General features: G+C 45.9%; 1 protein-coding gene across 1 annotated transcript; it reads right to left on the reverse strand.

Annotated features, from left to right (window-relative positions):
• Positions 1 to 299: 299 nt before the first annotated feature.
• Positions 300 to 27,625, reverse strand: TNNI3K (TNNI3 interacting kinase). The gene is made up of 25 exons (XM_021542594.3): positions 27,586 to 27,625; positions 26,904 to 27,012; positions 25,493 to 25,578; positions 22,621 to 22,718; positions 22,030 to 22,140; positions 18,665 to 18,763; positions 18,226 to 18,364; positions 15,886 to 16,030; positions 15,693 to 15,797; positions 14,971 to 15,065; positions 14,236 to 14,385; positions 13,622 to 13,708; positions 13,186 to 13,242; positions 12,105 to 12,197; positions 11,962 to 12,019; positions 11,653 to 11,847; positions 11,212 to 11,316; positions 7,293 to 7,345; positions 7,103 to 7,155; positions 5,837 to 5,969; positions 3,695 to 3,804; positions 2,113 to 2,172; positions 1,742 to 1,911; positions 737 to 816; positions 300 to 616 (listed from the first exon to the last, which is right to left on the reverse strand). The coding sequence occupies exons 1-25, from the start codon at positions 27,623 to 27,625 to the stop codon at positions 546 to 548; spliced, it is 2,502 nt and encodes an 833-aa protein (XP_021398269.1). The 3' UTR covers positions 300 to 545.
• Positions 27,626 to 27,790: the final 165 nt, after the last annotated feature.

Here is a 27,790-nt window from a genome sequence, read left to right on the forward strand (position 1 = left end):
AATCTTCCCCATTTTTATTGCTTCAGCACTGTTGAAGTAATGGTAGGTGTGGCAGCAGCATTGTCAGAGCCCACCATGCAGCCATAGCTCGTGTCTGTCACACTGCTTGAGGCCTCTTTGCATACCTGCTTCAGGGATCAAGTCTGGGGAAAAACAACATCCTCAATAACACCACAGAACCTTGCATCCATGGGAAATACTGATTCCTGCTCAGCCAGGAAGGCAGCTCTGCCTCGGCCACACAGACAGTATTACAGATATATTTTGTTAATTTGAAAAAAGACCCCAGAAAATAACAGTGTGATTAACTCTGTAATTGCTTCTAGAGGAAGAGGTCAACTGCCTTGCCTCTATTCTCTTTTATAATGCTCCATGGTCAGAGTTGCTGCTGCAGGGCATGGGGTGGTCAGCTGAGGGAGATGCAAAAGCAGAATTCAGGACAGGGACATCTGTCATCAACACTAAAGCTGCTCAGTCCAGGGATGTCCGTGTGCCACTCGGTGCCGTGGTGATGGCCAGGCTGGGGCAGCTGGACGCTCCCTCCCTCAGCTGCTGTCCTCCATGCTGCCGCTGCAGGAGTGGAACCTCATGGTGCTCAAGGGGTCAGACACGTACCCTGAGGAGCAGAGAGGGTCCCTTGCAGCTGGCACAGAGTGCTCCCCAGCCCTGCCCCGCAGTGCCAGCACAGCAGCCTGTCCCGTGCTCGGGGGGCTGGGGGGCACTCTGCACAGCTCACCGTTTTTGTCCACGGCTGGGTAGTGGAAGTTCCTTCTCATGTCATCCAGAGACAGGCCCTGAGAAGGGGGTTGCCCAGTGCTGCAATTCAAGCAGGAAGTGTCAGTTTGTAAGACTGATGAGGGCACATCTCCAGACCGAGAACTTTTCTTCCCAAGTGGAAGGAAAGAACAGTACCATCAGACTTCAGCCTGGGGCCCGGCCACAGCAGTGCAGTAAACAAAAAGGAAGAATAAGTCATGAAGTGAGACCATGACCCCGGGCCTGCTGGCACTCAGTTACCCTCCTGAGTAACTGCCCTCAAATACCCCATTTGGGGCTTCACAGCTGTCTCCGGATTACCATCTTGGATACAATTCCAGACATCAGTCCAGGGTCATTGATGTTTTTTGTGTGTCACTGCTAAAAAGTCCTTGCAAATACATTTCTCAGGCAAAGAAGATGGGGGAATTATCCTCCAGTCATGGACCAAATCCACTGTCCTGCCAACATGTGGTTCATCCCTGATCCTAGGGATGGGAGTTGCTATGTTTGCCCTTGAAACCAGTTCTCCGAGTGGTAGGGTATGATACCTCTGGTATTTACTTAATAGTACAATAATATAGAACCCATGTGTGTCCCTACCTTAAAAACCATCAGGAGTTCTTACGGTTCTATAGTCATGAAATGAGTGATACCCAGCTTTTAGAATGTACCCTGGTAGGACCAGTCCCAGCAATGCTGACTCCCACAGACCTCTGCAAGGCTCTTCCTTACATAGCTGTCTCCTGCCACTGTACCTGCTGGAAGGCTCTGGATTCTGTCTGTCTGTCTGTCCATCTGTCCCTTCCCTTCTCAGCAAGGACACTTTCACCCTCCCAGTGGCAGCCTGGGCTCTGTGACGGACAAGGTGATGGCACAGGTCCAGAGCTCTCTCCTGGCCCTGCCACACCACCTCCCAGCAGCACAGCCCACTTCTGTCCTCCAGCCAGGCCAGGGGAGCCCCAGGGCCCGGGGCTGTACCCACCCCTGGGACCAGGCAGCGTAGGCTCGCGCGTTGATGGCGTATTCCAGCTCGAACCGCGAGCGCAGGGCGGCCACGTGGCTGCGCCCAGGGCCACCCCGGGCCACCAGGCAGTCCGAGGAGGAGGAGGGAGACAGGGACCCGCTGCTGTTGCTGGAGGCTGGAGACATTAACTGGATTAAAAAAAATAATAAAGGTACCATTATGGCATATTTACAAGTCCTTTCTCATCTCTCTCTCATAAGTCGTATCCCACTTTTCCAGCAGCTCCAAAGCCACCGCTGTCCTCAGCTGCTGCCACTGTCCCTGTCCCCATCTGCACTCCCATCTGCGTGCACACACACAGACCTCCCCTGCTGGTAGTGGGCCCTTACCTCAATATTGCACAGACACTCCTCTAACTTTGTGACAACTTCTGAAAACTCTGGTCTCCCCTGAGAACACAACAGGAAAAGCAGAGCTGGGTTAAAAATGGGAGGAGGCAGATCTGATGTGGTTATATTGACACACAGGGAAGGGATGAGCCACAGGCCTCATCATTTCCCCTCTGAATTCATGGCATAGCTATTGGTGTGTTTGGGAATTGGATGAAATCTGCAAGTTCAGTGCTGAGCTACAACATAAAGATGTGTGAACTTTATGAACTTTAACTGCAATTCAGCTCTTTTTCTGTAACACTTAGATTTGAGCTAATGATGGCTAGATCACAAAAAAAACTATCAATAAATGATCTGCTCTGCTCTTTGCCCATCAACAGCACTTCAGACACAGCAACAGCAGAGATGAGCAGTGGACAAGTTCCTGGCCAGCCTGCCTGTATGGCCATCCTCCTCCCTCCCTTGTCCATGAGAGATGCACTTAATAAAACTAAATGTTTACTTCTTTGCAGAGCTCAGCCCTAGGCCTAACGGCAACTTCTCTGGCTCTAATTAAAGCTCACAAATCCAATTAGCCAATGAAAAAGGCTTCTCGGGAGATGATGCTAATCTTCTAATCACCAGTTTGCCTTTGGAAACAGCTGCTGTCAAAAGTTTCTGGGAAACAGATGTTCAAGTACCTGATAAATAGAAACAGGGATATGTCACATGGGAGCTAGTTTTTCAGCTGGGATGAGCCTTGAATGAAATGAAAGACAAATAAAAGGATACATTTTCTAACTTGGAGGCATTTCATGGCCATCCAGCAAAACTCCTACAGGTATACTCCATTTTCTGCTTTTTTTTCCTTTAAACTGAGCAGACCTTGTGAATAATTTTGACCTGTGAACATTGTTGAGCCCCAAAACTCACGTTTTTTCCATAACAGATGGCAAAAAGCAAAATAGAACCTAATAGAGAACAGTAGCAAAAAAAACCTTAATAAAGATAATTTTGACAAGTTTTTGCTCAGATCTTGTGCGAAGTTCTGGCCATCCATGGGCTCACTGACCCATCATTTGTTTTATAGTTCTGTCTTGAAGCTGTAAAACACTGGCAAGATGAAGTGACATTGGAGTCACAAATGGGTAACAAACTGCACTGAGTCTCTGAAAAGATGGTTTCTCCTTATAGGGCTGACTGGCTGTGGGCATGCTGACAAGACACAGGGACTGCACCCATCTCAGTGCCTGCTTAAGTCAGCACTTTAATATGACACCTTGTTCATGAATTTAAAATGAATGCGTGTTACATGCTGTCATTAACCAATTCTTACAAAAATCTGAGAGTAGCAAGGAATTTTCTACTCACTCTGTAACAGCTCAAGTCATAATCAGCATTACATGACTAATTAAGTTTTGTTAAAAGGCTAAATGTTAATTTATTTTCCTCCTCAATTCACCAACTCTCCTGTCTTTCCTGACACACCCCATTGCCTGCCTGGGGGTTTCTGCAGTGACCCTTCCCACAGAAACTGAAGTGATTTTGGGGGCATCAGCCAGAGCAAAGTGCCCATTTTCCCTCTGCTGGGCCCACTCACCTCAGGACAGGCGTTCCAGCCCCTCATCAGCAAGGCAGAGATGGGCTTGGGGATGGAGTAGCCGATGGGGGGGCGGATGTGGTGGTAAGCCATGTCTGCTGCTGCTGCAGCTGCACAGGACAGCCAGAGACACCTGTCAGCCCCAGAGCCACCCAGAACATCCCTACCCACCCCTGAGATATGTGTCAGCCCCAGAGCCACCCAGAACACCCCTACCCACCCCTGAGACACCCATCAGCCCCAGAGCCACCCAGAACACCCCTACCCACCCCTGAGACACCCGTCAGCCCCAGAGCCACCCAGAACATCCCTACCCACGCCTGAGATATGTGTCAGCCCCAGAGCCACACCAGAACACCCCTACCCACCCCTGAGACACCCATCAGCCCCAGAGCCACCCTGCTCCCAGGAACACCCCTACCCACCCCTGAGACACGTGTCAGCCCCAGAGCCACCCCAGAACACCCCTACCCACCCCTGAGACACCTATCAACCCCCAGAGCCACCCAGAACACCCCTACCCACCCCTGAGACACCCATCAGCCCCAGAGCCACACCAGAACACCCCTACCCACCCCTGAGACACCCATCAGCCCCAGAGCCACACCAGAACACCCCTACCCACCCCTGAGACACCCATCAGCCCCAGAGCCACCCTGCTCCCAGGAACACCCCTACCCACCCCTGAGACACGTGTCAGCCCCAGAGCCACCCAGAACATCCCTACCCACCCCTGAGATATGTGTCAGCCCCAGAGCCACCCAGAACATCCCTACCCACCCCTGAGACACCCATCAACCCCCAGAGCCACACCAGAACACCACTACCCACCCCTGAGACACCCATCAGCCCCAGAGCCACCCTGCTCCCAGGAACACCCCTACCCACCCCTGAGACACGTGTCAGCCCCAGAGCCACCCAGAACATCCCTACCCACCCCTGAGACACGTGTCAGCCCCAGAGCCACCCAGAACACCCCTACCCACTTCTGAGACACCCATCAACCCCAGATCCACCCCAGAACATCCCTACCCACCCCTGAGACACCCGTCAGCCCCAGAGCCACCCAGAACATCCCTACCCACCTCTGAGACACCCATCAACCCCAGAGCCACCCCAGAACATCCCTACCCAACCCTGAGACACCCGTCAGCCCCAGAGCCACCCAGAACATCCCTACCCACCCCTGAGACACCAGTCAGCCCCAGAGCCACCCTGCTCCCAGGAACACCCCTACCCACCCCTGAGACACGTGTCAGCCCCAGAGCCACCCAGAACATCCCTACCCACCCCTGAGACACTTATCAACCCCCAGAGCCACACCAGAACACCCCTACCCACCCCTGAGACACCCGTCAGCCCCAGAGCCACCCAGAACACCCCTACCCACTTCTGAGACACCCATCAGCCCCAGAGCCACCCAGAACATCCCTACCCACCCCTGAGATATGTGTCAGCCCCAGAGCCACCCAGAACACCCCTACCCACTTCTGAGACACCCATCAACCCCAGATCCACCCCAGAACACCCCTACCCACCTCTGAGACACGCAGCAGGTATGGAAACCTACTGCTGAGCTATCCAACCAACTAGCAAAGGCTGGATGAAGGCTGGGGGTTAAAGGAGGCTTTTGCCATCAGACCAAGAGCAGACTGAGATGCCCATCACCATGGCCACAGGCCCACCTCTGGTCACAGGTCAGACAGCAGTGAGAGTCTCACTGGCAGAGACTCTCATGGCCCTCTTTCCTCCTGGCCCTGGCCATGTCCTCAGCACTCATGACCTCTGACAGCTCTTTTTCAGACATCCAGGGGTCAGAATCTCAGGAGTGCAAAGTGCAACCCTGGAAATGTTGCTCTGCTGCCCTTCCCCCCGTTTGTAGATGCTGTCCTGAGGCAGACCCTGGAGCTGTACCAAGGAATGGCTTTGCAATCCCAACAATCATGTGAGACACGGACACCCTGCAGTCAGAGCATCTTGTTCCTAGTCCTAGACCTAGATAGGATAGTTCTGTGCTCTTCACCAAATGCAATATCTCAGCACTTGGTAACACACAGCAGTATGATATGGGTTAAAATCACACAGTGTAGCTACTTCTTGACTTCAGAGAAATTGAAACTATTAGTTCATTGAGCATGTTACCTGGTTTGAGGTGAGCAAAGGGAATTTCCCCTGTTAACAGCTCCCAGAGGCACAGAGCGTAGCTGAAGACATCGGCTTTGATGGTGTACCTTGTGCACTGGGTGAACACCTCAGGGGCCATCCAGCGCAGGTTCTGTGCACCAGGAGACAGCGACCACACGTTAGCAGTGTTTGCTTCCTCACACAAACTGTGCACCTAGTCCTCTGTTTGTATGTGTGTCTTCCTTTGTTTCCTTATCTCCTGCCTCCATCACCCAATAAAATAATTGGTAATCTGCCAGGAAAAACTCTCACCTGGCTTGCAAGATCAAGTCAGTGTGTTACAGTGTTATATGGAACTGCATTAACTTGGTGCTGTCTCGGGTCTATAGAGCCAGGTTGAGCTGGCTCAAAACATCACAGTAGGGTGAGAATAAAAACCCCGGGCTCAAGGGCTGAGACATATGCATATATGGCATATAATAAGAATTAACTACTGCTGCAGCTGGCAGAAGTAAAAGCTGGCAATAGCTGCATTGCACTGGGGCCTGCTCTCTTGGGGTCTTGCTGCTCTCTGCAGGCCCCAGTTGTGAGGCTGCCTCACAAGCAACTTGTCTCTTCCTGGGGTAATGGGTTCAGGGTGGATTTTCAGAGTCCTTGTGCTCCCTCCTCTCCAACCACACAGTGAGTGCCACTACTGAGGGGTAAAGAACTGCTTGCCAAGGCCTGGGGTAGCACCACCCATCCCCTGGCACTGCCACTCCATTCCATCCCATCACCCATGCCAGCCCACATCAACAGTTGGGATGATGTGAACATTCCTGGCCAAGGAGTGACACACAAGACACATCTGGACTCAAACCATGAAGATAACAACTGTCTTGTAAATCTGACTGTGAGCAACGGGCTATTGTGAGGAAAAGAACTGTGAAATAAGGGAACCAGTGCTGAGTAGCTGTTAGAAAAAGGAACCACCTGCCAACAGCATGTGCATAGGGAAGAGTGGATTAAAAACAACTCTCTAGTGAGGAATTGGAGCAATAGAGCTCCAAAGACAGCCTTGTAAAGCATTTTTTTTCTGCTGCAGGTGTCACATATTCCCTCATCTCTATTATTGAAGACAGAGGAAAAAAATAAAACCAAGACAGAGAAACAGTGAGAGAGATTTAATACTATACCTGTCCATCTATTCCAAGAAACATATTTCCAATGTCTTTTTCTCCTAAGCTATGTTTCTATATTTGATATTAATTATGTGAAATAAAACAAGAAACAAAATAAACAAACCCCAGGTTGTTTTGTCATGTTGTCTTCATCCAGGGATTGCAGAAATCGAGATTCTGAAACAGAGCAAGAAATACACTTATTATACAGAAGTCCTACCTTAAGTGCAATTCCACAGGACCTCTCAGTAAGCACATGTTTAATTTTAGAGAATTTGCAGTTAATTTATAAGTGTTTCATAAAAACTCCTTACCTCCAAAATCAGCAACTACTGCATGACCATCCTCATACAGGAGAATGTTATGACTGGGGGGAAAAAAAACTACAGGTAATTGTTTGATAGCGTCTTAAAGATGGTGAGAATGCTATAGTTTTTGGCTCATAGTGAAATAAGTGAGTTCAGATCACCTCCTTTCACCTCCTCGGATAGCTAAATGTCTATAGGTATGCCTCGTATTTACCGTTAGAAAGTACACATTACTCCTGAGAGGGCGAGCCAACCTTTGATCTGCATGCAATAAATCCAGAGAGACTTTTAGAAACTGCCAACAAAAACACAGGGTTTCAAACAAAATGGAAACTTGGGGAACGACCCACAATCTGCTTTAGGTAGGTCACAGGTTTCCAGTACCTCTGAAGATTTCCCTGCCCCAGTCACTACACCTTCATGGCACAGGGCTGTGGAAGGGCTGAGCAAATCTCAGCGTACGGAATGTGGACACAACAATGCTCTCAGGATTTTTATCAAATGCTGACTCAGCCAAGAAAATTCAGGAGAGTGAAAAGTGTATGAAAAACAAAAATGGAAAAGCTGGCAAGAGTTTACATGAGGAGGGAAAATGGAAGTAATATTGATGGTCTCAACAAAAAGCACAACTTGCTCATATTAGAGCTGCAGAAACAAACAAGAACAGTCAAGTGAGGAACACAAATTTTACCAGAAAGCAGTCTTAGGACAGAAAAAAATTTAAGCTCTCCCAAGCAGGACTCCCGCAAATCACTGTCTTCAAGATTTCCACCTTCACCTAACCCAACCCTCGGGATGATAAATTTAATCATAAAAATGTAACCATGACTCTCTTGATTTGTATTTGATCTGATTTTAGCTCTCATATGTACTTTTGATCAAAACATTGACGTGATTTTAGTATGACATGCGGAATTGTTTTGAGACCCACAGCATATGCCAAATGAAAATATGAATCAAACACAAGGCTGAACTAGAGAGACTCTTGGAGGCTGTGCCCCAGGGTGGGTGTAGGTACACAAACCATACAAAGCTGCAGAGTTTGCTGTGGTCTTTGCTCAAATTTGGCCTCTGTCAGTAGACACAAAAATTATCACCATGTCTCAATGTCAATAAACTGCACTGAGCCCTAGCTTCAATTTCAATCTATTCCAGGATTGTGTAGACATGAATAAATCCAACTTGACAAGTCAAGACATAATGAAGACCTAGGCTGACAGTTTTTGTGGAGAAGCAGAGAAATCAAATGAAAATCTCTTTCTCCTCATGGCATGCATCAGCCTTTCATAGAATCACAGAATCTTTGAGACTGGAAAAGAAGTCTCCAAGACCTTGAAGATCACAGAGTCCAATCTGTGACCAACCCCTGCCTTGTCCCCAGCCCAGAACACTGAGTGCCATGTCCAGTTGTTCCTTGGACACCACCAGGGATGGGAAATCTGCCACTGCCCTGGGCAGCCTCTTCCAATGCTTGACCACCCTTTCAATGAAGAAATCCTCCCTGATGCCCACCTTGAACCTCCCCTGGCCTAGGAACTGACCAACAGTGCTGAAATGCTCATCTTGGTGCTGAGTGCATTGATATCTGAGGGCAGGAAGCAGACTCTGAGAGGTTTTGTTAGTCTCTTGCCTCCAGGGAGCAGTAATGTCACTGATTTTTCTTTTTTAAAGTAAAAAATACACCCCACAGAAATAAGGCTTGGAAGGTACCTCTTAAAAATGCTGTTATTGCCTCAGTGACACTTGAAAATTTGAAAACCTCAAATGAAACAGGTACTTTTAAGTTTGTGTTTTGAGAAATACAGCAATAAAAATCCAAGCTGAACTGAGCTGGCAGAAGACCAATACTGAGTCCAGTAAAATCAGAAATTAATTGTTTTCTGTTAAGGTCACAGAGGGATTGCAGTGGTGAGAGCAGGCATTGTTCTCTTCATGAAACCATGGAAGGAAGAAAATGAGATAAGGAGGAGTGTGCAATCATCCTGGCTTTGGGAAAGGACATGGTGCTGGGGTCTGCCAGGCACAGAGGCTTCTCTCTCCCATGGCAAGTGACAGGCTCAGCACGTCCCTTTCACAGGGATTCGGGCCATTAAAAGTTCCTTCTGCCTTTCACACACTATGGGTGTAATGAAAAGCAATGGATATTTTAGGATTTCACAAGGGATATTTCAACAAAGAGGAGTCGCAGACTCCATCCTCATTACCACCAGGCTGCTGTCCTGTCTTTCATCTCCCTCACCAAGCAGCTCTCAGAAGTGTTCACAGATAGTTAGAGTCATCAAAAGCAGGTCAGTCGCTCAAAGGCTTCCTCCAGCCATGTTCAGCTGTTATGGCTTAAATTAAATGGATAATAAAATGGTCTCTCTTTTATTAAAGTGCTATAATCATTGTGGCTGCCATCCCTCACCATGGTGCAAGTGGTAGTAAGTTGATGCATGTCACCATTTCTGATGGTTGTCAGAACTGAAAAGCAAAATAAAACTCCCAATTATTCTTCAAATGGAAGGATAACCCCTTTTCCAGGGTAGAGACACAAAAGATTAATTTTCTTCTTTTCTGTCAAGCCATGTTGCAGGTTTATTTAATGCATTATATGCAGTGCATTAGATTTCAGAATCACAAAGGTGGTTATGAGTTATGTGAAAATTTAAGGTAAAAAATATGAGGCTCCTGTGAAGTCACTGGCAAAACTTAACACAGAATTTCACTCTTAGTCTTTCTCTTAAGCTGTTGCAAAGATTTTCATCTGGTAATTGTGCCTGTGGGTTGGCTGGGACTCATGCTGCAAACATGACTCCTGCTCTTGCACTCAGCTTTCAGAAGTTGAGCTCTCTCAGCAGCACACATCAATGGCACCAGCAACCCTAGAGCACATTATCTTCTGACCCTTATAAATATGACCTATATGATTTCTGCAGGGCTTTCTGGCTCTCTAGGAAGATACTGGTTTGGGTTTTCTTTTGAGGAAATCCTTATTTAAAATCCTGCAATGCAGAACTGTTCTCCTAAGAGCCACCAAGGCACGGAGCTGCACTGAGGTCTGAGCCTTGGCTGCCCTGGTCTGAGCCTTGGCTGCCCCAGAGCAGTTCCACAGGCTGCAGTCAGGCACGGGGCTCTTGGCTCGTGCCACTGCCTCAGAAGCAAGGCTGTCCCTCGGAACAACTCAGGTTTGTGGCCCAGAAGGACTGGGCAGGGATGCAGGTACGTGAAAGAGGCTCATAGGATAGTGGAGGATGCCATGCCAGCGTGCCTGCTACTCTTGAGGGCTGACAGAGCTAAGGACCATGTTTTGGCTTTAGCAAAAGGATCGTTTTTATCTCCAATCTTGCAATCACTGCAGCTCAGGTATTTCACCCCCTGTTGCTGAAACATGCACAGGACTGTTTCCACAGCTAGAACAGAAAGAACAGGATTTCCCTGCAGATACCGAGGCCCCAGTGCTCCCACTGGGACACCACTGAAGAGATGGATGAGTGCCCAGTCCCATGCAAGATCCCAGCTCCCAGAGGGGAGCAGCCAGAGCTGCTGCTAGCTGCAATGGATGAGCCGGGCAAACCGAGAAACACACCAACTCAGTGATTGTGGGGAGGTATTTACAGGGACAGACACAAAGCAAAGGGACAGAGATGACGTGCTGAGGGAATGTGACCAAGTGCCCTTTGACAGATGGTGTTAGGCTGAAACTCAGCCCTGGAAAACAGAGATTCAGGCAAACAAACAGATGCAGGAAAACAATGTCAGTGACTGCAGCCTTCCAGGACAACCACAGTTAAGCTATTGTGATTTGTATGGTTTGTATAAAACCCCTGAGATTATTTTCAGCTGAGTGCTAATGAGACACTGGGGTTGCAGGAGACTGCACGGTGCCCCTGTGGCTTTGAGCTTTCAGGTTGTCCAAATTTTGAGGTTAAAGACAGAAACTGACCTGTTCAGATCCCGATGTATGATGGGCTGTGTGAGATTGTGCAGGTACTCCATGCCTTTGGCCACATCTACTGCAATGATTAATTTAGACTGCAGATCGAGAATTCTGTATTTTGTAAAAAGTAAAGATTACTTGAAGTTAATAGACAGTTGAAAAGTATTCTGATCTGTAAATCATGCAACATTTAAAATTGTTTTACATACAAAATAATGTTACGTAATCTATATAAAGTAAATCAATATACTGTAAAATAATGACAATAACAAATTTGTGAAGACTTATCAGTTTACCTTGTACACCCAATAAACCGAACCAAATCTCAAAATTTTCTAGAGTGTTCCTTTCTCTGTTGTCCTATGCTGAAATGAATATTTGCATCAGCTTAGATTCCCTGTTCTTCTAAATTCTCTAAGCAGGCCCGCAGGTGGATGAGGGCAATACCTCTTCTGCTCATGGAGCAGGGAGAAGAGTGATCCCCCAGAGATGTACTGGGTGACAATGGCAAACTGGCTGGGGTCATCCAGGCAGGCTCCCACGAACTGGATGACACAGGGATGGTTCAGTCGGCAGAGAATGGAAACCTCCCGGCAGAACATGTCCACATCAGACTTGGAGCAGTAGGTGTTGGCTCGGTAACTTACAAGTGACAGGAGAGGAAGCAGAATGCAAAGGTATCATAAAATATGGGCTTTTGAAACACTTCAAACCAGGTGATTGACCAAGCAGGATGGAAAAGCCTGACAAACTTACCGTTTAATTGCAACAATTTTATTTCTACATCGTCCCTTATAGACTTTTCCAAAAGACCCTAAAATAGTTTAAAATAAATAAGCTCAAATATGTTTGTTACAAACATCAAACATTTAAAGCAAATGCACTTTCACTTCTGGTACCTGAGCCGATAATCTCGTGGAACTCTATCTCAGAGAGCTGCAGGTGGAAGTGTGATGGCAAGCCAGCACGGAGGAGGAGGACATCGGCCTTTTCTGCAAGAGAAACACCCATCCTGTTTGTAAAACACGGCCAGGGGGAGGATCAGGCATAAGAGCACTGGACTTCAGAACCCTTGCACTGGGAGAGCTGATTTTCCCCTGTAAACTGACTGCTAATCCTGCTCCCTGCTTCAGGAAAGCCCAGTGACAGAAACATCCTTGCAACGCCCCAGGTTGCCCTGGGCACTCCTGGTTTGGCACCTGCCAGCCATGAGCACTGTCCCAAACCCTGCCTGTCCCATGGGATGGTGGCACCAAATTCCTTACATGGAGAACTCATTCCTTCTCTTTGTGCAGCCAGTACTCATTGCTGCTGCTGGGGATGCTATTCCAGAGCCGACTGGCTCTTGGTGACAACTTTGCAACTGAATTTAGTTGTCAAATGTCTCTATCTTGTTGATCTTTTCAGTTTATTATTACAAAGTTTATCAGAATATTTCTAAACAGAGCATTTTGATGCTGCTATGTAAAGGATGTAAATATTTGATTATATTCAAAGTGAACATTTAAAGTGGAAAATTGAAAGTACCACCAAAAAAAAAAAAAAAGGAGGAAGTATCCTAAAATACTTTTAAAATATTTATCTGAATATTTCAGCTATATTTGTTTCAGAGCAACACAAATTATTTTTGGACAGAATTTTTCTAATTCAGGCATTCTATGGTGTGATTTTAATGATACTTATTTACATTAATGGAGAAATGGTTATTTCATTAGTGCTATTTCACATCACACCCTTTCCTCAAAGAAATAAGGAAAAAAAATATTTTTAAAGTGAATGAAAGCAAGGAAAATACAGGAATTGTCGTTATACTGAGTAACAAAGCTAAGTATATTGTTTCCTAAAATTATCCCAGGGAAATGTAACAGTGTACCATAAAAAGTCCAGGAATAATGAATCCTGTGTAGGACGTTCAGGCTGACAAACATATTGGCTCAAAGGACCACAAAAGTTCACATTTTCCCTTGCCATTGCAAATACCTTTTGTCATGCTTTTAATCTTCCCTAGGGGGGATGGCACTGACACATAGGAACCGTCTGAAATAAAGAACAGAGTGAAATTATGGAGTTCAACAACAACATAAGTGATGGTGCTGATAAATTAATGAGCCAAGGATGCCAGAAAAAATTAATAATAAAGGGTGAGAATTCTGATAAAACACCAACACATCTGATGGGATCTGGTTTGGGCTGGGATAGAGTTCATTTTCCTCACTGTACCAGACCCTGGGTGTTGTATGGCTGCAACCTTGAAAGGAATCTGTGTGTGGCCAGAAAATGGTGAATCCCATGACAATGATTTTATTTGTGCTGGACAGGACTGACCCAAAGCTCTCTGACATGGGTGGAGCACTTCCAGAGATTTCAGCAGTCTTTGGATCAGGCCCTTTGAATAAAATTATTGCTCAGCCCATACCTCCTCCAGGCTGGGAATATTCGTTGCAGGGGGACTCATCCTGAGGTCTCTTGTAATGCTTCAGGAGGGTCACAATTGCATCGTGACCTTGGGAAGAAAGAGAAATGCAAGGATATGCAGGTAACCCAAAAGACTTTAAGAAAAATGTTAATTTATACAAAATCAGAAGATTAAAAAAAATTGTAAAACATGCCTATAAAATATGCAAAGACATGGTGGTGCTAATCTAAACCTACTGCGATTCTTAATTGTAGAAATATGGGAAATTTCTGTAAAAACAAGGATGTTATTTTCTAAAGTCCACCTATTCCTGAAATGCAAGATATGGCAAAGAAAAACCCTGCTGCAGAAATCCTGCAATGAAAGTTGGCAATAGTCTTCAGTGAACTCTTTTTGAGTTTGTGCTGGATTAAACTAATGTTTAACAGAGATTTGAGATGACAAATTGAAGGGCTGGTGTTTATAACCCTTTGTGCCACTGCCTGGGGAGCAGGTGGTGGGAGCTTAGTCTGCATTGGCAGGTTATTTTGCAGCATTATCTCCTTCCCAGTCTGCCCTCTCCTTCCTGTACAGCTTCTGTGGGTTTTGTAGCAGAAACTGGAAAATTAAAATACCTTTCTCATAAGCCCACATCAAACAGGTCTGCTCATCCTTTTCTCCACTGGACCTGCTGGGATCACAAGCTACAAGATTCATGTCAGCTCCATTATCCAGCAAGAACTGCACAAGGCGAATGTGGCCGTGGTAGCAAGCACAGTGCAGCCCTGGAACATCAGAGAAGTGTGGGGAGCACAGCTGTCAGAACATGGCAGTGGGACTGCAGCAACAACTGCAAAGTGCAAATTGATCTCCTCGATAAATAAATATGTTGCCCAAAAAATACCTGAGGCAAGAGGTGAAAATTAAACATTAAGGCTGCAAGAACCCATCTATTGCCTCTGCACAATGTGCCACCACTTACTTTGCCAGCTGCAAACCACATTAAACAACTCTATGTGAGAAAAAGCAAGTGGAAACAAAGGCAGCTCTGTGTAGTGGGGATAGGAAGGTCTGCAGCCCTTCAGACACTACATTCCAGAAGCCCAGCTCTTTGCAGAATAATTTCTAACACTACTTAGAAGCCTTAACATGGGAAGAACAGTTTACAGCAGGTTTTGTTACTCATATAAATCCTAACAGGCCTGATACATTCTCACTGAAGCCTTATCACTTTTATGCCTCCAGTAAAAATATTTCAGGAAGGCTGTGCTCTGTCTGAAAGGCACTCGGGTGCTGGAAATCCTGATGTGTGGCTTCCCAATATTTTGGTGCTGGTATCTACCCTTATACAGGAAGTGTGGTGGTATTACCTGTGTGCCCATCTCTCCCCTGATGATTGATGCTTACAACATTCTGGTCAAGAAGAAACTTGACAAGTTCTATGTTCTTTCCATAGGTGCAAGCGCTGCAGAAGTAAAGGGAGTGGTGAGTGGTGTAGTCCATAAAAGCAGTACTTTGGGTAGCCAAAAAGGAATTACAAATAGATAAAAATGCAGTAATAAAGGATCATTAGAAATGTGCAAATTCATGATTAATCCAGCAGAGCACATTCATTTTTATTGTTTCAGAAAAATTCTAATTATTGCCGAATCACCTAATTTCACACAGTTGTGCAAACAGTCTGAGTTGCAAAGTGCCTCTTAAATAGCCCTTTACAAATTTTCAGCATGCCAACCAAACTGTGTTCTGCCACCTGGTTTATCATTCAGAGTGCCTAGCCCCAGCAGACATCCAGGTGGAACAAGCTCTAATCCCAGCTCCCAGACTGGACAAGGAGAGGAACCATTGTCCAACCAGGTGTCGGTGAACCTGATTTTCACTGCCTGGTTCTGCCTCTTCCTTCATGCCCTGTCATGTATCTCATGACACAAACTCAACCTCCCTGTGTAGCTCCCTGCTCACTTGGTTCCTCACCTGGCTGCTGGGAAGACATTTGTAATTTTGGTTGTTGTGAGACATTTGTAGTTTTGAGTGTTGTGCTGCAAGCGTGTGTAAGTGGAGTTCTACTGACAATGGCATTTGAACACCTCACCTGTGGAAAGCGGTTTCACTGAATATATTTTCTTTAGTGAGACTTTCTGTTCCTGAGAGTTTAATTATTTCCTTGACAACTTCAAACTTCCCATTGTAACAGGCACTGAAGAGGAAGCCAGTACAGAGGTGTTAGCAAAACCAGACTTCCCAAGAGCCCCAGACATGTCCAGAAGCTGCTCCAGGGCACTCACAGGTGTAGAGGTGTGTCTCCATAGATATTCACCACGTGGGGCTGCACTTCAAAGCTGCTCTGCAGTAAGAACTTCACAATATCATGGTGCCCAAATCGAGAGCAGAAGTGCAGAGGCACATGATCTTCATTGTCCTGAGCATTCACTGCCGGTCGACCCAGAAAAAGACCACAGAAAGGATTTTATCCTTAACAAAGTGTGTCTGGGATACTTTCAGATATTTAGTAAAATTTTATGTGTTGTGTCTATGCGTTTTGAAGCCTCCTGGAAAAATATTTGCAGACGTATTTGTTTAAAATTGAAATTTCTGTGATCTTTTGGATATCAAACCCACATTGCTCTGCGCCGCCTGCAGTGCACTGTCAAGGAGATTTTCTGACCTTGGGGCATGACTTCTTTCTTCCAGCTGCAAACTCATTGAGTCTTTTGACAAAGCTTTCCATGAAGGAATCATGAGTTATAAGTGACCCTTAGAAAGAGCAATTTTGAAACAAAAGTAAGATAGTAACAACATCAACAGAACTGGGAACATCCAGGCAGCACAGAACTGCTGGCATCTACCAGTAGCAGCAAAACATTCCAAGGGCAGCTGCATAGAGTGACCCAGGGGGATCCTTGATCTGCAGATGGGAATGTTGGAGACAGTCAGCTGTCATGGAGCACACCCATGCCAGGGAGCCTTTTGCCTGATTACGGGATGGGCAATATCTGTGGTTTTGGGCTGACTAGCAAGTCACATTTTGTTAAAAGAAATAGCTCAGGTTTGCGACCCCAATTACTGGTCTGCACTGAACAGTGCCAAATTCATTCAGGTTCTTTCCCCAGTTCCTTTCATTCCTGGGCACTAAAGACATTTCCTCTGCTGCTGCATTTACAGCAAGTTTCAAAGTGTGCTACTTTAAGAGCAAAAGGCTTCCCGCTTCCAGTCTCCCTTTTCTCTTTTTCTATGCTGAAAATTTTGAGTTTAAAGAGAAGGACCTGAAATGGTGCCCCAGATTCTTTCCTTTTGAAATAAACTCTCTAACAGAGGGCAAACCTCCCACTGCCTTGTCATGATGAGAGAATGTCTCTTTTTTCCCCCCTTTATTATAATTATATCAGCCCAGTGCACACACATTGAGGCTGAAACACCCTGAGCTCACTACTGAGAACAGCACACACAGACCTGACTGTGCTGCTTCCCTCCATGTTTTTCTGTTGCAAGAGGAGGATGTGTGATTGCAGGCAGGACTCACAGGGAAGATGGTAAATTGATGTATTAATGAGCAGCACGTTTCCAAGCAATGTACTGTTACTTCCCAAAAAACATTTCTGTCTCTTACTCTGAGGATAAGAAATTAATTATTAAATAATTTGTAATTTGCTCAGTATTTTACAGAATCATAGAATGGCCTGGGTTAGAAGGGACCCTGATCTTTAAGATTCCTCCTTGTGGGCAGGGACACCTCCCACTGTCCCAGGCCATGTCCAGCCTGGCCCTGGGCACTGCCAGGGATCCAGGGGCAGCCACAGCTGCTCTGGGCACCTGTGCCAGGGCTGCCCACCCTGCCAGGGAAGGATTTTTTCCTGGTGTTTAATCTAACTTTGCCCTCTGTCAGTGTGAAAGCATTCCCCTTGTCCTGGCACTCCAGGCCCTTGTAAATAGTCTCTCTCTATCTTTCTTTAAGGCTCCCCTCAGGTACAGGTAAGAATCTCTGCACTGATAATCACAACACGTCTAAAATGTGACCTGTAAGTTACAGCAATCACTGTGAGGCCACCTGGACAAAGAACTCCCCCAAGGCCCAAAGTGTGCTGAGAGACTTTTGTCCAGCCCACCAAGTCTTCACACAGGCATTTTCTCAGACAGAAAATGACCCACAGCTGACATTCCCAGAGAAGAGTGGGAAGCTTGTGGAGCATAATAAATCATGTGCTAAAAATTCCCCTTTTCTGTGGAATTCATATTAATTATTTTAAATTTCTTGCTGCATACTTTTGACTTAAAATCCTCCTCCTGTACCTCATTCAGTAGTTCTCTGTGCACTTGAGTCACTTTGACTACAGACCCCCACCACATGGCCACACGTTCCCTGCCTGGATAAATGTCTAAATAATGAGACACCTGTATATTAATTTTGTTTTCTGCCTTTGTTTTTCACCTCTAACTTATTACTGAAAATAGAACAAACGTGAGATTACAAACCAGCATACTTGGCCAAGGGAAGCTTTCCAACTGCTATTTTCTTGTTTTGGCTGTCCAAAGATGATACACAGACACACAGTACAAAGAGTATGTGTTAGGAAGCTAAGACTCTGTTCAGCAAACACAGTGTTAAAGATTATTTTTAAATATCTTACCATCAGCTTTGCTTCCTTCTTCCATCAAAAGCTTTGTGATGTTGAGAAAGCCTTTGGCGGCAGCCAGGTGGAGAGGTCTGTCCCCAACTTCACCACTCGCATTCACATCAGCTCCAAACTTCAGTAGCAGGTGGGTTACCTAAATATTTAATTAAGGTTAATTAAAATATCGCATGAAAATAAAACTTCGAGAAAACCAGATACAATAGTGCATTGGGTAATACTGTATGTGAGCATCTCTGTAAAGTTAAAACAGGGAGAAGAGATTCAACAGAAAACTCATTTTTAAGTTCCATGTCTATAAAAAAATTTAAATTCTCAAAAGCAAGCAGATGTTCATTCTGACAAACATCCTCTGTGGTGAATGGGCAGCAGGGGCATCAGGGTAGGAAAGGAGCACCCCCGGATGCCCCGGGCAGGGCTGTGCCCGCCCCGGTACCTGCTGGTGGCCGCAGTAGGCAGCGATGTGCAGCGGGGTGAAGAACACGGCGTCCTGCACGTTCACGTAGGCCCCGTGCTGCAGCAGGATGTCCACAGCCTGCAGGGAAACCAGCAGGAATGCCCACCACGAGCCTGTGCACGGCCTGCATGTGCTCAGCTGGTAAAACTGGACATTGAAACCTCAAGCCTCCAAGTTCAAAAATGCCAACCAGCCCCAAACAAACAAGTTCTAAAGGTGCAGAGCATGTAAAAGTGATTAACTTACAGTACTTGAACTGAACACTGAATGTCACTGATGCTTTATAAATGAGCCTGAAGATCGGTGTGCCACTAAAAAAACTGATTCATGAAGTAAGAGGCAGAGAAATATCTGTCTGGATATTCTCAGAATAGCCTTTAATTTTCTTCTAGCCATTATGAACAAAGAGCTGTAAACATATCAGAGATTTTAGAAGTGAAAAAGTCACACAAAATGAAAGATCCTTTTAAATTTAAATGTGTGAAGGTAAATCCTCAAACATGGAAAGATTTCTTTGTATTTTAGAACATAAGAGCTCTTTGGCTTCAATAAATAACCCTAAGTGCTTTCTTTCAAATTTCTGCTTTTTTTGGTCCTTCAGGAGGCCCATGTTTTAGTTTTTTTTGAAAGCTGTGAACTCTCAAGAAATGGCTTGCTGCATAGCTGCCAAAATAGAAGGCTGAGTGAAACCACTTTGGGTTCTAAACTGAAGCCTGCACTGTGCCGCTCACCCTGGAGAGCCCCTGCAGGATGGCAGCAGTGCCAGCTGTCCCGATGCACGGCTGCCACCTGCTCTCGGCTGGGACTCCAGATCATGGCAAACATACACACGAGACAGTCACTTCAATCCACGCAACTCTTGAGTGCTCAGAGAACACAAACTCTTCCCAAGCAACAGCAGTGTACAGGGATTGTTTCTTTACACAATTTCAGCATTTCTTTTTTCATATGATGGCCTGAAGATATTTTCTGCATACAGTCTGTGCCCTGACATATGCAAATGTATCCATTTCCCATTAGTTTTAACCATTTTTCTGTGGCATCAGCTATGATTTCCCCTGGAGGCAGCACTGCAGGGCCAGGTCTGATTATTGCCCTGTGTGGGGGTTCTGCATCCTCCCTGGAATGTTCTCAGTGCTGCTTCACTCTCGTTGTGATCCCCTCACCCCCTCCACATACAGTCAGAATTTCCCTTGCTAAATGCCACATGTGTTGACATCCTTTTGCTGTGGATCCTTCTGCTGCCAATCCCAAAAAAGCATTTGGACTACATAGCAAAAATCTGAAGAAAGACCCCCTGAGATCTTTCTGCTGGCTGTTCTATCAGCTCAGCAACAGGCACTCAGGGGTGGGAATATGCTCAGGTGCTAAATAGAGAACACACTCCATTATTTAGTTAACACGGCTGATTCCCTCCACTGTGCTTCCCATGTCTGGCCAATTTTCAATATCTTGGTGGGCCAGAGGTGGGAACATAGAGCCAGCCAGCCAGGGATTTAATGGTTTGGTAGCTTTCAAATAATCAGTCTAAGACATTTTCCAGCAAACTAGCATGATAAAACTGAAGTTGTAGCTGTTGTCTCTGGAAAGAGATGTTTAGGCCTGTAGCTTTTACACTAATATGACTGAAACATCTTTGATCAGCCTGATTTTAATTTAGCCATGAATTGTGAGGCTGTAACACATTCAGGAATGCAACCATAACTCCAATTCTCCTCAAACCCTTTGGGAGCTGGAATTCAAAATTTAGATTCATCTATGAGCTTTCAAGGTGGATCTTCAAAGTGAAAAAGCCTGTGTTGAGTGACGTGGATTCATCCCTGATGATGAACATAAAACTAGATGGGTTTTGACATATTTTCCAGGCTGCAGCAATGGCAGCCATGCTTTGTGATCCCTTGATAAGTAGAATTTTGTGTGTTGTACTAAGCAAACTCCACTCAAGTGTAAATGATGAGAGGGGTATAGAGACAGGCTTGATAGTTTGTCAGACAAGATATCTTTCCAGGAAAGAAAAAAGAAGCCTTAGAAAGCACTGAAAGCTGTCATAGGCATCACAAGTAGGAGGCTATGCTGGAGGGATGTGCAAGGATAGAAATACTTCAGAAACTAAGGAGGAAAAAAAAAAGATTTTTATCCTCAGGAGACAGATGGCAAGTGAAGGTGAAGCTTGCAACCCAGGGGATGTTCCCAAGCTGCAGAGAAAGCAGCTGAGTGGGCTGGTCTAAGGAAGCCAGCAGCATCCCAGTGGGGCTCACACCAGCACAGCCTGGAGAACAAGGGGAACTAATACTTCCCTTCTCCTTGTACAGCCAAATGTTGTTTCAAAACAATGCTTTAAACAACTTGCACTATAGTCTTTGCAATTTTTCTTAAAATTCTCTTACAAATGGTTTATTCAGAAGCTTTTTGAATGATCTTCACTTCAAAGACAATTAATTAAGCCACTCTGAAGGCTAGAAGGAGCCAACAAAAACCCCATGAGATAGACATAAAGATTTTGTCTTTTGGAAAAGGGCAAGGGATAAAAACTCATCCTTATAAGGTGACTTGAAAAAATTATTCCATGTTTCCATTAATATTAATGAAATTGTGGACAAAACAAGTTACTTTATCTGGAAGAGAAACTTCTAAGCTGACTGAAAATTTCACATCTAAGTAAAGAAAGAAAGCAGGAACTTGGACTACAGATCATTGGTTCCCAGAGCAGCAAATGAATCAAATGAGCTATAGAATCCCACTGCATTTATGGAGATGCTTCTGATACACAGCTGATCATTCCCAAGGAAGAAATAAGAAACTTTTCAATACTACTAACAGTTTATTTCTTATTGAGTTAATATTGTTGGGTTGTGAGCCCCCTAAACTTGCCCATAACCTCAGCAGGAGCTCAGGACATGGGAGCAACAGCAGGTCTCCCTTTGGCATTTACAGCAAAAGGCCCAGATGTTTTAGAAATTACTTGAAACCCCAGAGTGCTCAGAGAAGACTTTGTATTGTCCACAGAGGAGACATTAAATACCTATGAATGAAAGCATCCCAGAGTCAGGGCTCAGGTTAACAGCTCCACCATCATTCTGCACAGAACTATTAGAGTCAAATCATCAAGGTTGGAAAAGGCCTCCAAGACCTATCAAGTCCAACCTGTGTTCTTTTGTGCATGTTTGTTCAGTGTAAAAATATATGCACAGATATGATTTTCCTAAAATGCAGAAAAAATTAAAGAAAATGCAGCTGTACTTAACCAGTTCTGCATTTTGTTTGGAAAGACAGCAGTTGAAGCCAGAATGACCTGCCCATAGAGCGCCCACCTGTGCAGCCCTGCACAGCTCAGAGGGCCGTACCTTGTGGTGGCCAGCGATGGTGGCGACGTGCAGGGCCGTCAGCGCCCCGTAGCCGACCTGCTGGATGTCAGCCCCGCCGTGCAGCAGCGCCGTCAGCAGCTCCGCGTCGTCCTGCAAGTGGGGATTGCACCCCCATCACTCCTGGGACAGCTGAGGGGCTGAGGGAGCAGCACCAGCCCCGGGCTCCCGGCCGGCCGTGGTGGAGAGGGACCAGCACGGCCCAGGGGCTAGGGAGCCTGCAGAGGCTCTGCCCCGGGCACCAGCCCTCTCTCTGTTGCTATTCTGAAGCCTGGGCATTAAAAAAGTCTCTATCCTGATTTTATGGTGGCACTGGACAACTCCTCTGTCTTGAGTTGCAGCGGATGTCTCCATCAGGAATTCCAAAGCAATATCCTACCCCATGGATAACACTGCAAAAGTGCATGATGATTCCTGTGCATGGGCTCCTTATGGGGCACTTTCCTGTGCACCACAGATGTAAAACTTATATTTTCACCAGAAATAATGACTAGAGAGCTCATCTAGACAGTACAGACAAATCAGTTGCTCAGCTATGATTTCCTGCCATCAATTCTATTGAAAATAACTTACCTTATAAGCTGCCAAGTGCAGAGCTGTAAATCCATTTCTGGTTAGTCTGGATGGGCGCAGCCCTTTCAGCATGAGAGTTCTGATGTGGGATTTGTTGCCTTTAAAGAGAAAAGCAGTAAAAAAGACAGTTACAGGAAAGAACATGCAGATGAGGTAAGAAGCTCCTGCGTGAGTTTAAAAGCAGAGAAATAGATATCTCGACTGCTGACCTGAGGCAAGTAAAATAAAATGTACCTTTTGATACTTCAAAACAATGAAGTTGATGGAAATATCTCATTGGCTGGGACAGTTGTGGGTCTGGACACATACCAGCTCACTGTTTGTTCACACTTTAATGAGGATTTGGTAAGGGTAACTGAGCTTCTGGAGAAGAAAACCCCTCCTTTAGCATCCAGAGCAGAGAGCTCCATGAACCAGAAGGTGCTTCTGGAGCCTCTGGTTCCTCAGCCACTGAGCTCCTTTGCCATCTCAGAACTGGAGCACTGCTCTCCCTACACAGGACATCCTTACAAAGACAGTAATTTTGGGGACTGCTAATGTGGGTCCATTAATGTGGTCCAGGCCAGTAGCTTTGCTCTGACCTTTTTTGATGCACAGTGAATAAATGCATAAATTAAATAAATTCATCTGCCTTCTGAGTACTTGTGACAGTAACCAAGGACAATGTCAGTCTAGCAGCTCTTTGCCCATCTCTGAGTGTTCAAAGAACTGATGATTAGTGTGTGTTTTCCTAAACTTCCTCTCAGCTACCCCAACTGCTCTGATGTTCCCATGTATTGATGCCATCTTTGGATAAGATCTTGCACTCAAAAAATGACAAGTGAAGATCCACTCATTTTTCAGTAGTGCAGGATCAGGTTGTTCCTCATGAAGAACATCTAACTAAGATTGATAAAATCATTTATGCATATCATTAGTCAGTATTTTGCAGAGCTGAAACCTCAGGGTAAAAGTCTCTGCCTCTCTCAGCCAATTTCTGCTGAAAATTGTATAACAAGAGCGAAATAAGTGCATGAACTAATGACTTTTTTGTGGATAACAGAGCAGCTGTGTGGATTAAAGTGGAAAATTCCACCATCAGGATGTTTGTATGAGCATCCCAGAACACATCTTGCCCTCTTCCCTTGTGTGTTCTGATGTGCTGTCTGGAAAAGCCCTATCAGCTGATGTTTGTCACTAGAGCATTATTCTTAGAGTTATTCTTATTTTAATCAACGGGCAATAAAATACAGGTATTTTCACAACGGTAGAAAAGTTGGTGATGTAAGCATGGCAAAGTACTGCTACAACAAGGTCCCTGTCCTGGAGCCTGAGCCACGGACAGAATCCAGAAAGGTGGAGCGAGAAATGCTCTGTGGTGAGTTTGGATTAACAAACGCACGTAGAGGCAATTTAGGATGAGCTGAACACCTGCAGTAAATCGTGCTGCACCCCCAGCCAGGACCTTGGTCAACTGAAGAATCAGCTCCCCTGGGGCTCTCTGTAACCCCCCTGGGGCTCTGTGTAACCCCAATGGGGCTCTCTCTAACCCCCTGGGGCTCTGTGTAACCCCAATGGGGCTCTCTATAACCCCCCCTGGGGCTCTCTGTAACCCCCCTGGGGCTCTCTGTAGCCCCCTGGGGCTCTCTATAACCCCCTGGCGCTCTCTATAACCCCCTGGGGCTCTGTGTAACCCCCTGGGGCTCTGTGTAACCCCCTGGGGCTCTCTATAACCCCCCTGGGGCTCTCTGTAACCCCCTGGGGCTCTCTATAACCCCCCCTTGGGGCTCTCTATAACCCCCTGGGGCTCTCTATAACCCCCTGAGGCTCTCTATAACCCCCTGGGGCTCTCTGTAACCCCCTGGGGCTCTCTATAACCCCCCCCGGGGCTCTCTGTGCCCCCTGGGGCTCTCTATAACCCCCCTGGGGCTCTCTATAACCCCCTGGGGCTCTCTATAACCCCCCTGGGGCTCTCTGTAACCCCCTGGGGCTCTCTATAACCCCCCCCGGGGCTCTCTGTGCCCCCTGGGGCTCTCTGTAACCCCCCCTGGGGCTCTGTGTAACCCCCCTGGGGCTCTGTGTAACCCCCTGGGGCTCTCTGTAACCCCCTGGGGCTCTCTATAACCCCCCCTGGGGCTCTCTATAACCCCCCTGGGGCTCTCTATAACCCCCTGGGGCTCTCTGTAACCCCCTGGGGCTCTCTATAACCCCCTGAGGTTCTCTATAACCCCCTGGGGCTCTGTGTAACCCCCCTGGGGCTCTCTCTAACCCCCCTGGGGCTCTCTATAACCCCCTGGGGCTCTCTGTAACCCCCTGAGGCTCTCTATAACCCCCCCCGGGGCTCTCTGTGCCCCCTGGGGCTCTCTGTAACCCCCTGGGGCTCTGTGTAACCCCCTGGGGCTCTCTATAACCCCCCTGGGGCTCTCTGTAACCCCCTGGGGCTCTCTATAACCCCCTGGGGCTCTCTATAACCCCCTGGGGCTCTCTGTAACCCCCCCTGGGGCTCTCTGTAACCCCCCCCGGGGCTCTCTGTAACCCCCTGGGGCTCTCTGTAACCCCCCCCGGGGCTCTCTGTAACCCCCTGGGGCTCTCTGTAACCCCCCCTGGGGCTCTCTGTAACCCCCTGGGGCTCTCTGTAACCCCCTGGGGCTCTCTGTAACCCCTTGGGGCTCTCTGTAACCCCCTGGGGCTCTCTATAACCCCCTGGGGCTCTCTATAACCCCCTGGGGCTCTCTATAACCCCCTGGGGCTCTCTCTAACCCCCCTGGGGCTCTCTATAACCCCCTGGGGCTCTGTGGGCGGCTCCCAGCGATGCTGAGCTGCTCCCACAGCTGAGGACATCCCTGAGAGCTCAGCCCTGCGGCCGCGTGGACCAAGCCCCGTGTGGACCTACCCCCGCACACGCAGCACAGGTGCAGCAGCGAGAGCCCGTTCTCCGTGCGGTAATTCAGGTTGACTTTGCAGAAGGCTTCATCAGAGCTGAAAAAGGGATTTTACAGATGATTACCTCTTCCGTCTTTCAGCACAGCTTCTTGCATGCGGGAAACATTTAAAAGAGAAATCACAATGTAATTTTTTTTGAGACACAAGGCTGAATTTATAGCCAGCTTACAGTCTGTAAATCTAGAAATACTTTACTACTATCAAGTTGAGTGGTCCGGATTTATTGTTTTCTGAGAAAACTGGCTATGCGATCACAAAAATACATTGCAAATTTATCTAAATTAGGCAAAATAAAAGGAAAGACTTTAAAAATAGAAACAATCCATATAAACTCAGCGTCTGCATTAATACAATAATAACTAAGATGTATTTTTAAAATATGTGTATTGATTTTTAAATAGTGAGTAGGACATGCATAGGGCAGGGGCCATCTTGCTAAATGAAAAGAATAATCAGAAAAAGCCTATTACAAAGTGAGTTTGTACCCCCCAGATGAAATCACAGGGACAGTGATCACTGTGGTTGTTTACAGGTTGTTAATGAGACAGTACTTGGACATTTTAGCTTTTGTCATCGAGCCTTGTGGGTTTCCTTCAGCACAGACTGATTTGTTAGTGATCCATCAAACACTGTAAATAATTACATTTGTTAAAAACTAAATACACCTACAGTTCATATTGCTTTCGAGAATCTCAATTTCAGCCTGCCCATAGAAGTTTCCATTCAGTATCAGCCCATCCATGACCCTGAGTGTGCAGAACACTTGGATTTGTGTAACTATAAACCCACCCTGAGGGAGGAGCAACCATTACACATATTTAACAAGGTTACTATAAAAAAAAAAAAAAAGTTTCAATATTTTTCTCAACTCATTTCCAGTCTGTGAGCCGGGAGTTTTCTGCACTGGAGCTTTGCAGGTAATGAACACGTCTGCATTACTCAGCTGGGCGAGCCTGTGCATGAGCATGTGCTATCCTGAGAAAACCAATTCCTAAATTTGAATCCATTACTTTTGTGTTTGTTTACAGTGGTACACTTCAGCAATATTCGTGGCTACAGAAACACATCAGCAAAGCTGAAAAGTGTACAGAAAAATCAGACATTGTACTAGAGCTAATTATTTTACAGAAGTATAGAGGTGTTTGTTGTAAAATACTGGCATTAATAATCAGCAGCCACTAATTTTGGTATTCTGCCGTGAGGCTCTGCCCAGCACTGTGATGACATATTCCCAAAAATAGACGTAAAGAACATGCATTCCACACAGAAGAAACTCTGTCCATATAAAGCACCTGGAACTGAAAATACTGTTTGATAACAGATAGTCATTTGAAAGAAATCAAATTCACAGAACATTTTACCTGAAAACATGCTTTAACTCTGCCAGCTCCTTTTCCTTGATTTGCAGGTCGTCCTCCAACCGCTCCGTGACAGTGGCATAGGATTCACTGACTTTCTTCTTCCATTCATCTACAACAAAAACTCCAAGTTGATAAAACTCTTCAAAGCACAAAAACAATGTCCCAGTATCCAGAACACTTGATTTTTAAACATCCAATTGTACAATTTCATATATATTTCTATTAAAGTATAAAATATTATAGCTATTAAACTGTTCCTGATGCAGCCAATACAGAAACATATACAAGGATTTCAGAGACAGAGTGCACATGTATGAATCCTTACCTAGAAATATTTTAGTATTAAATAATATTCAAGAGAAAACTGAAACGTTCAGGTTACATTTGTTAGCTTTTTTTTTCCTCAACAGACACACAGCAGAAACAGGTTAGAGATTTAAAGGTTTTTCTCATGAAATATGAGTTAAATCAACATAGTATACAAGTTATTATGATTTTATATAATTGCCCAAATAAATGTTGGCTTTTTTGTCTTTCACAGCCTGTATCTGGGTTAAGTCAAGAACAATACCTGAGCCTTGAACTCAAGAGTAAACCAGGAATGAGTTATCTCCTGAAATACCATTTGCTCCTTGCTGATGGATGGATGGCACATTGCCTGTAAAAAAGTGACATTAGTTACCCGTGCAAGTCTGGGTTGGTCTAGATTTATAATTTCCCATTTGTCCAATTTATCTTCTTTGTTTCAGCAAAGTTCTTGCAGTAATATGATTCCCTGTTCAGGAGCAGTGACAGTCCTGCTGAAAAATACTTGTGATAGTCTCTGGCTAAAAATAAACATTGTGCCAAGAGGAATGTCATGCAACAATAGCATGGAGCGAAACAGC

The sequence above is a fragment of the Lonchura striata genome, chromosome 9, assembly GCF_046129695.1.
Source record: "Lonchura striata isolate bLonStr1 chromosome 9, bLonStr1.mat, whole genome shotgun sequence".
Classification (NCBI taxonomy): Eukaryota; Metazoa; Chordata; class Aves; order Passeriformes; family Estrildidae; genus Lonchura; species Lonchura striata.

Excerpts from the sequence above, each read along its gene's own strand:
- TNNI3K (XM_021542594.3), bottom strand. The coding sequence starts at position 27,625 with ATGGGAAATTATAAATCTAGACCAACCCAGACTTGCACGG. Across the intron at positions 22,141-22,620 it reads TGCACTTGGCAGCTTATAAG|GACGACGCGGAGCTGCTGAC; the intron begins GTAAGTTATTTT and ends CCCCACTTGCAG. Across the intron at positions 1,912-2,112 it reads AGTGTCTGTGCAATATTGAG|TTAATGTCTCCAGCCTCCAG; the intron begins GTAAGGGCCCAC and ends TTTTTAATCCAG.